Below are 15,415 nucleotides of genomic sequence, written 5' to 3' on the forward strand. Positions count from 1 at the left end.
TTACAGTATGAACTTTCATTACATCACTGTCATTAGAGTTCACTTGGTGATCGGCTAGAGCTTAATTCCTTCACAACAAAATGCAGAGTGCATGATCAAAGTTTACTGTCATACCCGGCTCGAGGTAGAATGAAGTCTTTCTAACCGTGGGACAGATTGGGGGCAACACAGTTTTTATATTCCACAAATTGATGAAACATCATCAAAACGTGTTCAAAACACACACAGCTGCGTCACACTTTCACCCTATTCACAAATGAAAGACTTGCTGCCATTCTCACGCTAGCCCTGGTCGTGGGTGATGTGAAAAGGGTCTTCTATGATGAGAGGTTATCAGTTGGAAAGCCCAAATTTGGAATGAAATTAAACTTCATGATCAGATTGTAAGTGGCTGCTATTGCAAATATCACAATTCTGCAAGGTCATTGTATAACTTTATCTTGAAACCCCTTTCAACAATGTACGTATATTTCTTTTAACATGAATGAAATAAATTAAGAAAATGTGACAGGTTTCAGTGTCCTTGTGTTGCTTTGGCCATCACTATGTTGTTTTGAATATCATAATCGTTTCGCGTCCATGGCTAGTACAGAATGTTTTTGATACCTTCTCTTTTATTGTAACTTTCAGGTAAAAATGTTCTTCATGTACCACTACTATCTTGGAAATGATCTAGATCAATGCTGTAATTAATGGATGATTTTAATTGTCAGTGCCCTATACAAAGATTTGTCTATACAGGTTTTAATGTCCATTTGTAGTGACACAGAATTCTGCAACTCTTTGAATTTCCAGGGCTATATTGTGAATTAGTTACACATATGCAGACATACTCTAATGTATGCTTCCATGCATGTACATGAATATGCGTATAATAACTATATGCATGTACACACACATTTTGTATATTGTATATCATGCGTTAGTTGGTATATATGCACATTCATATATCTATCGTACGCCAATTTGGATCGGAGCCAAGTTCAAGTCTGCTTCATGCACTGCTAAGAAGTATGAGACTGTCGCCTCAAAATCAATCTGAACTAGCTCTAGGTCATCCTCTTTGGCACGCACACCGATCGGAAATCCATACTTGTTATCATGCAACAATGTAGTGTTTTGGGCAGGGATCCTTCAGACACAAGCACATGTGCAAGCACTGCAGTTAGGAGAGGCATTGGCGGGATGCTGATCCAATATTTGTCATTCATAATTGTGTTTTCTTCCATCAATCTGCTCCCTCTCTATCTCCCCCTCCCTCTGCCTCTCCACTCTATCTCTTCTACTCCCCTCAATCTCTCTCATCTCTCCCTCTCTCTCATCTCTATTATATCTCCCTCTCTATTCCATCTCTTCTGCCCCTTCAATCTCTCCCTCTCCCTCTCTTCCTTCTATTCTCTGCTTCTCCCATTCCTCTTTTCACCTTTCCTTCTATCAATCTCTGCATGTGTACTTGTCTTTTTGTATCTATCCATTTATCTATCAATATCTCTATCAAACTATCTATCAATCTATCTACTTCTGTCTATCCATACATCTATCAAATTATCTATCCATAATAAAATCTACCTGTCTTTTTGTATCTATCCATTTATCTATCAATATCTCTATCAAACTATCTATCAATCTATCTACATCTGTCAATCCATCTATCTATCAAATTATCTATCCATAATAAACCTATTTATCTTCCTATCTGTCATTCTATCTGTCAATCTATCAATCTGTTTATCTATTTATTTATTTATCTATCTATCTATCTATCTACATTGTATCTATCTATATCTATCTATCTGTCTACATTGTATAAATCTATATCTATCTATCTATCATTCGATCAATCAATCAATCAGTCTGTCTATCTATCTATCTATCTATCTATCTATCTATCTATCTATCTATCTATCTATCTATCTATCTATTCATCTACATAATACATCTCTTTGACCATCCCATGTTTTATTCTTTTTCTTTCCTATCAATCTCTGTATTCCTTACAATCTCTCTATCTGTGTCTTGTCTCTTTCTAACAATCCCAACATATCGACATCACTCTCTTTATTTTCCTCTCTGGGTCACATGTATTCCCCTTTCCCCTTAATTTTCGTCTTCTCTCATGCATGCTGGTTGATGATAAATATATTCTGGAACTTTTATTGCCTCTCTCCCTCTCCTTCTCTCTTTTTTTTTCTTTCTGTCTCTCCTTCTGTTCCTTGATTGTTCCTTGAGGAATACATAATTCTTTTACCTGAATTTTCTCCTTTGCATCAATCTGTTGACTCGATTTGTACATTGTAATCAATTCTTCCTTCTTCTCTTTTCTCTCACTTTTCTTCCTGCTTCCATCTCTCCCCTCTCTCTCTCTGTCTCTCTGTCTCTACCCCTCTCTCTCCTCCTTGGCCCCTCTCCTTCCCTGTCACTTGCAGCGTGAGGACTACAAGGACTTATCTCCGGGAGAGCGGCAGACAGGTGTGGATGACACGGCGGATGGAGTGGGAGGTGAGTGTCTGCTGAGCCCCGTCATTGGAGAGCACTTTGCGGGCCACTCATTCAGGGGGAGCTGTCCCACAGGTTTCCCTTGAAAGTCACCAGCCCAGAGAGTGGCATTTTTTCAGAATTGACCAGAAGGTCAATGAGACCTTGTACTCACACTTGGGAATTGTCATGGTAGAACATTCAGGTATTTAGCTGTGGCTGGAGTGAAAACGAACCCACGATCAGCGTATTTTTTAGACAAAATTATCTACTTATCTTCCATAATAGGTTTTGAAATTCCAAGAAGCTGTCAGGTATACTGTATACGCCGAATATTCTGCGAGGTTTTATTTTCATGAATTTCGCGAGTCAGGTGCTGTTTGCAAAATTACAGACGTGCGAAAATGATGACTCTGATCTCGGTATGAATATGACGCACACATATACATTTCTCCGTTCAGTACAGTACTCCCGCACGATCGCGAATTTAACCAGTCGCAAAATCGCCGTGAAGTCCTGATTCGTGAAAATTTAGACTTGCTAAATATATGGCATATACAGTAGTCAGATATGGTCCATCTTTCATAACATTTCTGGTAACCACATGAAATGTAATTGATAGATTACAGAAAAGAATGGTAGAGCAAGGATTCTTAACACCGACGATGTGTCGTCTGTATCATGTGAACACTGCATGCTTGCATGCATGTGCTGTATTGCATTCACTCCGATTCACACACACTCCGGCTTACTACATTGTAGCTCCTCACATTTACTGTACAGCCGGAGTGTTTGTGTTCATTCCAGCTATTCCGGAAGTGACGTAACCCCGACCATGTGAATGCCTGCCCAGTGGTGGAAGGGCTATTTTTGTAGGATCGTTTAGGAGGGGAGGGGGGTGTTGTCAAGCAGGTATCACTATCAGCTAATTTTTGTTCCATATGATGATTGATATCCTGATCTAGAATGGATTATTACAACATACCTACGGAAGGAATGCAAAGTTTGCATCTTATGCTCACTGAGGGATACTGACCAAATTAAAAAGAGATATATGAAAAAAGACAAGAAGATTGGATACAAAATATTCCTTACTGAATATCTTGCATGAGAAATGTAAGGTTTTTATCCAGTGTCTAATAGTGTCTTGCATCCCAAAGCAACAAAAGTTGCCAGGCAAGATTTTATCTTCAATTGTTAAAAGAAACATCTCTTGAATTAAAATGTTGGATGTTTCTATCTCCCTGACGCAAGTGGTAGCAAAATTCTGTCTGTGTAGCAAAGTCCCTTTTGAGACGTAGTTAACCCGTTGAGGATGAGTCCTGAGTATACTCGGGCAAGCGTCTATGGAAAATGTGTGTTGTAGCAAAATCAAACCGCCCTCAACGGATTAAATGTCTCTTAAAGTGCCCTGATTTTAATGTATTATATAGAGCACACAAAACAGGGATTAAAGAATTTATTGCAACCGCTATGAAGGGATTATCAGATAACCTGAATGCTGACATGCTCATTAAGAATATCATACTCGTGATCATTCAAAAGAATCCGCGATAACTGTGGACAGAATGGATTAGTCTTTCTGTCATTTTTATGTACAATTGTACACATGAACATTGCCGACTGGTGGAAAAATTGCAAACAAAAACAACTACTGAAGAGATGGGGTCTACAAAAACTGCAAGCGCTACATTTTTGTTGCTTTCTGCTTCCAAGCTTACAGTTTACCTCCAAAGATTGGTCATTTCAAAAATCCCAACTGTGGAAAATCACTGTGGTTGACTTTCAAGATGCTTTTTTTTGTTTTTTTTTATCAGAGGTCCACCAGGATGTTGCCCTGTGTGACTTTTTGTGGAGTTGGTTATGCGTGGTCACGAGTAGAAAATGAACTTGACAAAACCAACCCTGAATGTTCTATTGGACAAATAAAGGATTTGATATGAATTCTTCAGAGCATGAACAACATTGAAGGGTGAGCTTGATTGAGTTAGGTGTATCTGCCACATATTGCGAGAGGAGGGGGGATTATCATCTTTTTTCATTCTTTTTTTTTGTAAAGGATGTTGTTTGTTTCGGCACACAAGCTTTGATGCTTTGTGTATTTGTATGTCAAAATCTCTTTCCCTTTCCATATCCTTCAAAATCTCCCGTCTTGAATACAATATGAGGAAAAAAAACAACAATAGAAACAAGTCTTCATATGTGCACACACTTCCATTCGTGTACTATATTTCCAGTTTATTTCATGTGATCCAACAAAATGCCAAAGAGGGGAGAAAGCGACGGTTGGCAGAGATGCCAACTGCTCCTTTTTTTTTTTGCAGCATTTTGTGCTGGTTTTTTTTTTTGCCAAAATTACTGCAGATATTATGGAAAAATACTACTTTCCCCAATATCTTAACTATGCATGTTTATTGCAGAAAAGGTGAAAATGCCATTTTCCACCCAAAATATGCCTTTGTAAAAAAATACATTGCGAATTGTCACTGGCATTCAATGCATATAGTCTAAAGAAGAACTTTCGCGTGCATTTTAATTTCGCGAATCTGGGCTTTTGCAAAAAGTGCGAAATTAAAATGCATGTGAACATTCCTTGTTTCACAGTAAGCTACGACTATTATCGTGAATACCCAAGCAGATATTACTGGGATAAGAAAACAGCATGAGATAGAGTTCAGCTATATGAATGTAATATAAGGTTGGTTGGGATGCCTACAAGGATGATAAACAGAATGCTAACCAATAGATTCTTAACTGATAGTAATGGTGTGACTGGGAAACATCGTGCAAAAGAAGAAAAGAGATCATAGAAATAACCAGGTTCCAGCCCATGAAACATCCCCTGACCTGGATATTGCATCTTCCTATTCCCTACAAGACTCTAAAGTCCCTAGTGGCTCTGTGCAGGAACACTCAGGTTTTCATTCATACAAAGGGTTAAAAACAATACAAGATGACTCTGAATAGCAAGAGCCGAGTCTTGGTGTCATCAGACAGTGCTGGAAATCATTTCCCCCCTCATTAGACTGGAAATTGAGACCTAAATACGCCGCCACGTGCGAGAACAGACTCGAATGCAATTTGAATTCCATGTCCGGGACATGCTCTGCAGTCATTCGGAGCTGTCAGAGCGAAACGGATGTTTTGAAAAGAGGCGCTAATCTGTGCTTTGAGACGACGTGCTGCGTTGCAGTTGTTGAAACTGAACATTTCGAGGCATGGCTGATATTGAAGCAGGTACTAGTAAACACAAACCCATTTCAAGTAGCTCTCATCATTTTCTAAAAGTTGAGCTCAGCAATATACGTTGGAAGCGCCATCACCCTTTTGATTTGAGCAAGACCCATTGCAGATCTTTTAAAAGATAGAGAATTTATAAGTTGCCAGTTATTTTTTTTTTTTTTTTTGGGGGGGGGGGTTCAAAATCTGGAAATTGATATCAATTCAAGGCCCTGGTCACACATAATGCAAAAGATGGTTACCAACCTCCAGTAATCAGATTCACTGGTCGCCTACCACAAAATAAATCTTCACGTCAAAGGCTAGTTTACTATCACTGATTACCAGACTTTCGAAAAAGTTTGGTGACCAATCAACAACCTTTTCATAACCAAATAAACAAAAACAAAAACTTTTTGCTGGCCAGTTCGGTCAAGAAAGGTTTTTGATGTAGCAATGAAAACCTTTGGCTCACCAAGACTGCCCGCCGACTGGTTGCTGAATGCTAACAACCATTTACCGGCTTCAAAAAGCCTCTTTACCACGTCTGACAACCAATAACTGCTGACCAGTGATTTCAGGGATCAGAGAATGGCCGCCAACCGTTCTTGGCTCATGTGTGACTGGGGCTAAAGCACTGTGATTTGGGCATTACAGGGGTCAGTAGCTGGTAGTGTCATAATATGAATAGGATACTTCCAGCCACAAATTTTATTATGTCCTAACTACGCACTCCATCTTTGAATTATTTTGAGACATATTCTGAAAACTTTGTCACTTTAGTTAATACTGTGTGCCCTTTTTTTCTGTATTCTCGAGGTACAAGCAACATATGATACAAACAACGTACCATAGATACAGAACAGTATGGAAATGGGCCAGTTCATAACATAATGAGCATTGAAATACACACAAAAAGTGCAACATATACAAAGGCACAGATTGCAAACAATGTCACATGAAAGTTAGATTCAGAGAAAAAAAAAATTACACCATCATTACTTGTAGATGGTGGCTTCCGCGAAGGATAAGACTCGGATTTGTAACCGAAGCTATTCTTCTTGATTGCGTTGGGTGATGGTCATTGCAATACATTGTCACTCTGTGATGTTCAGATTATTGCTATCATGAAATTCTCACGCTCCCTATAGTAAAGCCTTTACTCAGCAGGGTAATTTGTTTGTTGTTGTTATACAATAAATTTAGTGGTTTAGGAAATGTGAGAAAAACAAAAACAAAAACAGCGGCATAACCATTTGAAACAGAAAAAAGGGACCATACATCTATCAAGATATTTCAAAGTAAAAGAATGAATTCCGTCACCTTTAAGGTTTGTCTTTCTCTTCATTTATTTTAGCTTTTTTCTATTTATTTGTGACCCACTGCAAGAAAAAGATCCAAAAGTCGGGGGAGGATAATTTTCTGAAAATGACATGCCATTATTCCCTTTCTCTTCCACTTTAATATCATATATAACATGACTCATAACAGTACTCGGTTGCGGAGATATTGATGATTTTATTAGCGCATGTCAAGTGGTTTTGGAAATCAACGTTTCGAGAAAACCGCCTTCAAAGTTTTCCTTCCGACACTATCAAGATCAAGGGGAAGCAAGACAGTTTTCACCGTTTGACAATAGAAGGTATGCTCCTAGCAACCTCCGCGATGCTCATTCAAGCTTAGCGCCAGCGGTCTACGCACGACCAATCAGTAACCAGGATGCCATGCACTGACCAATGAGATCACTCCTTCGTTGCTAGGGGCGGAGTCTAGCTGCAGCGCTAAATCCAAATCTTTGGACACGTTTCTGTTCCGTTGAAAGTCGGAAAATCATGGCCCAGAAAAATGCTATTTTCTTGCCTTTCCTTTGATCATTTAGCTTCGAAATTTTGGTAGATGATAGAAGATACATTAGACTACAAAATTGTGTCAAAAACAGAAATCCAAACATTTTGACGGATTTTGATGATCTGACTTCAAACTCGAATTTCTCGGCTCACCCGTCAGCGACTTTAGGATCCTTTTGTTGTAGCGGGTCACATTTACTTCTTTTTTCCTTTCCCTTTTTTTTTCTGTCTTTGGTCATGAATACATGTACATGTCATGTCCCTCACAATGGATACACAGTGTTATCCCATTTTGAGCATGTGACTTCCAAAACAAACAATCAGAAAAAAGCGAAAAAACACAGCCCCACTCTTGCAGTGCAGGCTTTCCGAGCAGAATTTATTTTGAGTCAGTCTTGAGGTTGTATTTCATCTAGAGAAGCTTGAAGACTGATGCGTTGGATGCACGCTGAAGGCACTCTTTAGTCTTCAAAAGGGAGAAAAAGAGAAAAAAAGAGCAAAAACAACAACAATATAAACAGAATACAGTTGATGAATGAGCCTGTTTACTTTTCCCAGTCCTCTGGCTATTTCTGAATCGAAATACACTTTCAAACTGCCCATCGCACCAGTTACGGCCGCCGTAGTTGAAGGATGGTGTTGGCCAAGGCAATGCTATGCATGTACGTATTCTGAAGTTCTTTTGAGAGCTTTCATACAATGGCTATAGGTACAGGTATGCATGTCTGTGTGTGTTTGCGTGTGGGACACATATCCATGGGGACCAAAGCTCAGTTTGCAAGCACAATAATGCAAGGAGTTGTGAAAACTTTAATGAACCAAATAGCAGTTATATATTTATATATATAGCTCCTTTTCCACCAACAGACTTGGCATATATATCTCCATTAGCGATCATGCCAAAAGCCAAAATTGCCAATACATCTTCCCCATAATCTTTGCGACGGGAATCAGAAGTGTCGTAAACAGAAACATTTGTAGGCGAGAGGCCACGAAGAGATTGCAGATACATGTGTGCCAATGAACACTTGAATGTTGGTTTTACGACATACGTGGTTACGTTATTTGTCCCAAGAGTCAGGCTCAAAGTGCTTTAGTATTTAAAAACAAATGTGTGATGTTTCACTCTGGGGGCAGTTGCCATCATGTTGATAAATCCACTTTTAATGTTCAGGTTTCCGGAGGGCAAAACGTGATAAAGACATTCGATATCCCATAGTATGTGCCCCACCCCATTTTGCCACTAATCCAGAGAAGAAAGTTGTTTTTTACATGTACGTATGTGTCATGTGTTATCAACTACAGGCATCGCGCCCCATTAGAACAAAGACGCAGAAGTCACATATCGTCGCTGGGGCGACAAGACCTCGTATCTACAAAATGTCAAATGTTCAGGAGCGCAAAAAAACATGGCGGCCAAAGCACTATACCGAATGGGACAGCCGTTCCTTTGACGTGCCATGGTGGCTTCATTTTTGGGGTAAGACAACTAGGATTTGGACAGGACATCACTTAACCGATTATTTGACCATAGATGCAAAAAAGTCATTTTCACCAAAATTGCAGATACAAGGTCTTGCCACCCCAGCGACGATATGTATGTGTGTAAGTGTGTGTGTGCAGCTTTAACTCTTGGCAGGACCAGTGGCAGCCTGTCCAATGCAAAGTCAATGACGTTCTGCTGTGCTAGACCGGAGAGGGTTAAAGTGACGCAGCCCGTGGATGAATCAGAAATTCCCCCTTTGAATATCATCGTCTCAGTTCATAGCAGTGTCATCCTTCACTCAAGCACAGATGGGACTGGGGCAAAACTAAACAAACGGAAACAAAAAGAAAAAATTCCTACAACCCATCCCTCTTCATTACCGAATAAGACTCCGTGCACATCTCTTCACCCCTTCCATCCATTTCTTTTTAACCAAACTATTTCATTTCGATAAACCTCCACCCCCACATATCATTTATCATGCACAAGATTTTTGGATTTGTTTTTTTCCTCCAGATCAATTGCGAATGCATGCCGTTTTTATATACTGACGTATGCCATGTTTGCAGTCATATGCCTTGAGCCAAACAGAAATAATGTATAAAGAAATAAGAATATGAATATAGAGGATGTATAGTAAAAGGCTTGTGTTGGATGATCATTCAGGCTACTTAAGTCTCATAATTATCATCAAATTACTGACAGTCTTTATAAGCATGACTGATGTCAACCTGTAGTTACTGGATTGTTTGAAGCCAAGGCGTGAATTAAAAACATGAAAACACTCTCATGTTAACTCTGTGCAATGAATGCATAAAACACTTTGCTGGTTATTGACACCAACGTGCAGAGGACTAAACTGTTTATATGGATGACTCCGACAATCGGCAAAATGAAAAAAAAAAACATCTGGAAGTTCAAAAAAGAATATCTACCTATGATATCTGCATGAAGAGAATTAAAATATATATTTGTGGTATAGAGAAAATCAGGGCCCCATTTCATAAAAAGCTGATATGATAGCAACTCTTTTGCTGGAATTGCAATTGTCATAGTAACGACAAGAATCCAGCTTCCTGATTGGCCGTTGCTATTGGAAGTTGCCATTCCAGCAAGAGTTGCCATCCTACTGTAACATCTTTTATGAAACCGGGACCAGAACTGCTACATTCATTCCAAGTACAGATTGGGGCAAGTGATGGATAAGCTCAGGGGTTTTCTAATTACTGTATAAACCATATATTTCATGAGATGACTAATAATGAAAAAAATCCAATGACATGCCAAAATATTGCCTCTCATCACACAAATACAAGACAACACTCAAAATGGCTAACTTTTCTCTTGATCTTGATCTTGATATCGTTGATGTACAAACGCCTGGTGTGGCTATCCCGTACATGTAGGTAGCAATATATGCTTGAGTCGGAGGCATATCTTATTCAAACTTGATATTTTCAAGAAGGTCTTTAAATTTTAGGATTGTAGAAGCTTCTGTTACATTATCTGGGAGGTTGTTCCACTGGGGGATTGTCCTTGGGTATAGAGACTGCTGGTAGCAGCTCTTATTTGCTCTTATATGGTCATACAAAAATTTTTTTGGAGGAGTGCCGTGTGGTTGGTTTTCTCTTAGTCGAATTGGAGCTTTGTAGATGTTTGATATTGCTGGGGATTAATCCTTGGGTCTCTTTATAGATGATGAGAAGGCGAGATTTGATTCTACGTCTCGCGAGGCTTTCCCATTCCAGTCGCTTCATCATATTTGTTACACTAGCTGATCTGTCATAATTGTTGCATGCAAATCTTGCAGCTCTTTTTTGGATCTTTTCAATTGCTTGTTTGTTGTTTTATTGACTTGGGTCCCAAACTGCGTGACAGTATTCCAAGAGTGGGGGAAAAGTGATAATACATATGTACATATTTTCGGTGCCGTAGATGTGGTTGTTGATAGTACCAAATTCAATCAATTAAGAAATTAACAAATTCTACAGGTAGCCTCACAAAATATAAGGCATATTAAGTATTTCGCTAGTGCATGACAAGCACAATTTGTCTTGTATACCTCATGCATACTGATTAGATTTCCGTGGAGTACAGTACCTCATGCCTGCTATTTTGATATCCCTTGTGTGTATGGTATATGTGTGTGTGTGTGTGTTTCCCAATGCATATGAGTAAATAAATGATGATGTTAACTTGATATGCTATTAAAGTAGTTCAGTATTCTCATGATCAGGTATACGTCACTATGTAGATGGAGTGGAAACAGACAGCTCTCCTGTACAGCACACATGCAGAGCTGGAGTGTGAAATTGTGTGAATGCGGTGCATGCATGCATGTGCATACAGTACGTGGTGTCACGTCGTCGGTGTTCAAAATCCTCGATCTACCATTCTTTTTAATATGTAATTTATCAATGACATTTCTTGTGACTATCAGAAATGTAAGATACAGTTGTACGTACCATGTCTGACAGTTTCGTGGAATTCTAAAGCCAATTATGGAAGAAAAGTGGATAACTTTGTCTAAAAGATGTGCCGATTAAGCACTGATTGAGGGTTTGTTTTAAATCCAGCTATTGCTAAATACCTGGATGTCTGACTGTGAGAATACTTGTGTGGTTCATAAAGAAGTCAACAAGTATATCAGAAACTCTGGCGTTTCATCTACCAACAGGTCCTCTGTAAAGGGGTGAGGAGGGGGTGTGGCATTTGGAGTTGGATCTTTAAGTCAGTGCCCAATTTAGCAATTAGCTTTGGTGCTACGTTTTCAAAAGTGAGGGGACTCAGTTTATGGGAACAAGGACATCAATTAATTTTGAGAAGGGGAGGGGGGAGACATTTCGGATGACAATTGATTATGTTCCAAAATTGGCCAAGAAGCAAAAAAAAAAAAGCAAAAAAAAAAAGAGGGCTTAATAGTGTCTGGTGCCTTTTCCATTGTTAATCAGCTGACAAGCAAAAGATTTGAGAAAAAAGTTGATGTAAACTATCTACTGTCACAATTTTTCACATTATGAAAACAGACAATGTTTCAGTTTTCTGACAATGACCAAATCACAGGAGAAGGCTGTCGAGCGCCAAACTTCTCCTTTGTAGTGGTGAGATGAGGGTGATCTTTGAGTTTGTTACATTACAAATGGCATTGTCAAATGAGCCCAATGCCTTTTTTTTTTTTTTTTGATACATAGAACTGTTTGACATGGACCGAGTCAAGCTTGGCCGCAGAGTCATCCAGGCCAACCACGCCGCAGTGGCCCAGCAGTACGCCAGGTGCGGCTGCCCCGGCGGCCTCAGGGGTCAAATCTGGAAGCAGATCCTGGCGGTCACTGTCGACGACATGGTGAGTTCACGGACAACTGTCACACCACTGTTTGATTTGCTGCTACGTACCTTGGCTTGATGGCCGTATGCATGGCTGTATAGAAGTATTTTCAAATTCATAGTACTAATATAATTAGTGTTTTTTTTTTCTCTCAGAATTGTTTCTCAAACTGCATGTCCATCAATTATGCTGGCTAGCCTTCGAAGTGATGATGCCATTATGGTAATGTCACCATTGACATTTATAAATCTTTAAACAATGCTCGTATATCTTTCATTGCCCCCCTTCTCCCAAGTATTTATTAGCATTTAAATCTCATTATTTGGCCTATCTCTCTCTCTCTCTCTGTGTTAACCCTCTGTGTGCTGAGGGGACTAGAGAGAACGTGCTTTGTGTCAGGAAAGCCCAGGTTTGTCAGTGTAATACAAGTTGTTGCATCTCTGCTCTGACTTGCAACTGAAGAAACGGCAGCTGAATATCAATTTCATATCAAGATGAATGCAATGTTGCTGTAGGGTGGTCCTTTCATGTTGTCGTTTATGTACTTGTGTCCTTTTGGTTTGCTTTATTTTTGCAAACACTTTGCCCATCTATTAGAGTGTCATTCTGTATGATTCCAAGTACCATTTAGTCTGAATTTTCCGGTGTTTCATCTAAAAAGCATTTGTGAATTTGGTGGCGCTCAGGGGTTTTAGCATGCTGTGAAATGAGATGAGAATGTTGTTGGGAGGAGGAACATTATTCACAATTGTTGTCCTCGCACAATCCAGCACTTTTCATCATTTTTTCCTCCTTATCCCCCATTCATTGTACCTATTTTCTCCATGACGATGGTGTTTGTTCATGAAGCATTCATGGGAATCTACCAAACCCTATATATAATGTGATGTTTTCATCGGTCACGGTGCCATTAAGATGCAGTAATGTCCCTTCTGATTGGAGACGTGGCCAGCAGAAGGTATTAAGTGTTGGCTCCACCCAGGGGAGGATTAAGACAGATCTTGGCTCCGCCCAGGGGAGGATTAACTCTTAATGTGCCAGGCCCAAAACCCCTAACGTGCCAGAGGTTTTTGCCTAACGCCAGAACGTTTCGAAACTGGACTGACAGTGAAATCTTAAACCGTCATATCTCTGAAACTATTGGCTGTTTTGAATTGAGTTCTACACAACATATGTCAAGAAATGTTTGTTCTTTCGTGTCATGCACTCAGTTTGCCACAATATCTATCTGAACCTGAAATATTGCAGAAATAATTGATACAACAAAAAAATTATTAGAAAATTTTGTGTAGTATGGAAAAAAAGAGTCAGTCGTATTTGTTCTTCAATGGAACGCTCCCTTGACTCTGTGAGAAAGTTTTAGAGCAACATCTCCTCTTTCAAATGATAACAAAATTGCCTTCTAGAATTGTATGATTCCAAAGATACTAGCAGTTTATTTTATCTTGGCAATTTCTCTTTCTGCCTCAGTAATTCATTCCCAAATCTGAGTCCTTTAGTCCCAGATCCTGTATTTGAAACTAAAGTAATTGTCCCGGGCCCTGGAATAGTGTCTTTTGTCCACCTGAGAAGGAAGAACCTGCTAATCCTCCTTTTGTCTAAGCGACTTGCGGGTGGGTGTACTCTATTGAAATCGGCAGGCCTTTGTCCACGCGCAATTCCTATGCTGGCGTGGGGACGATTAGTTATGTTCATCAAAACAAAAGGATGAAAGACTTGACCGACAACGAAAGCTGACCCTCTTTGAGGGACAACATCAGAGCAGCTTCCCGCAGGACAGTATCCAAGCGGAACAATGCAAGTGGAACCGCATAGACAATACACGCAGATTCAATAGCATACACACGCGTGGTTTACCTATGAGACTTTTGATACATACACATCTCGCAGAGGGTGCGCCCGCTGCGGATTTTCCCGAAGCGAAAAAAATACATCTAGCTGAAAAATTGTGTATTTACTCAAAATTTTCCAATGTAAGCATGCTCATGTTTTTAGTGGAAGGGATGGCTATCCTAATCAGCTACCAGTACATATCATTGGCAGTTTCTTGGTGTAACACATTACAGTAACACAAGAGCTTAAATGATCAATGCTTTTCTTGCTCTTCTTAGTCGCCGATCGGCGACCATGGCACGTCAGGACTAAGGTCGCCGTTCGGCGACCATGGCACGTTAAGAGTTAAGACAGATCTCATGTCTTCATGCACGTGGTCGATCAAATCATGAGAGCTCTTGTCATGATGCATTTTATGGCAGTAGATTCTAGACACTGTGAGAAGAGAGAGAGAGAGAGAATATATGTAAGATATGAATAGATACATAGACAGGTAGATAGAAAGGTAGATTGATAGATAGATAGATAGATAGATAGATAGATAGATAGATAGATAGATAGATAGAGATATGTAAGAAGATGAATAGATACATACACAGGTAGATAGAAAAGTAGATTAATAGATACATAGATAGATGAATGGATAGGATAGATAGATTGATAAATAGGTAGATGGATCTTTAGCTAAAAGGAAGATAGATACATAATGGGTGTTAAAATAGAGAGAGATGACCAGATATTGTGAAAATTAGAAAGGTATATAAATGATGAATGTTCAGTTCCTTAAAAAGTGATCCAGTTGCAGTCTCCCCCCCCCCCCCCAAAAAAAAGAAGAAAAATATTTGAGAATTATTCCCTTTATTTTTGTTGTTGATGTTGCACCAGATCTGACAATGTTTGTATTCTCTCAGGCCCCTACTTTTCCGCAAGAGGAGGTCGGGGATCATAATGAAATTAATGGCCTTGTCTGGCCAGATACGAAGCAAGTTCAATCTTGCCTGAAACAACAATCAAGAGACATGCTAAACTTAATTACAACACATTCACAAGCTTGCTATGTAGGCCATTGCATGACATAACAATGTCTGTTTTTATGGGTTCTGATGTGCCAGGAATAGGTTATGATTGATTTGATATATTGCATCCAAAGTTTGACGCTTAGTGTGACAGTTTAAAGTAGCACTTTTGCTCTGTTCATGGTCTGCCAAAAAAAACCAACAAGAACAACAA

General features: G+C 39.4%; 1 protein-coding gene across 1 annotated transcript in view; it reads left to right on the forward strand.

Moving 5' to 3' along the window:
• LOC139743413 (TBC1 domain family member 19-like) overlaps positions 1-15,415 on the forward strand; it is a 242,274-nt gene that overhangs the window by 64,578 nt on the left and 162,281 nt on the right. The window contains exons 7-8 of the mRNA XM_071653897.1: positions 2,427-2,499; positions 12,219-12,370. Coding sequence (XP_071509998.1) covers positions 2,427-2,499; positions 12,219-12,370 — 225 coding nt within the window. The remainder of the gene's footprint in view (positions 1-2,426; positions 2,500-12,218; positions 12,371-15,415) is intronic.

The sequence above is a fragment of the Diadema antillarum genome, unplaced genomic scaffold (assembly GCF_040938485.1).
Source record: "Diadema antillarum isolate AM-2024a unplaced genomic scaffold, OU_Dant_1.0 seq00001076_RagTag, whole genome shotgun sequence".
Lineage (NCBI taxonomy): Eukaryota > Metazoa > Echinodermata > Echinoidea > Diadematoida > Diadematidae > Diadema > Diadema antillarum.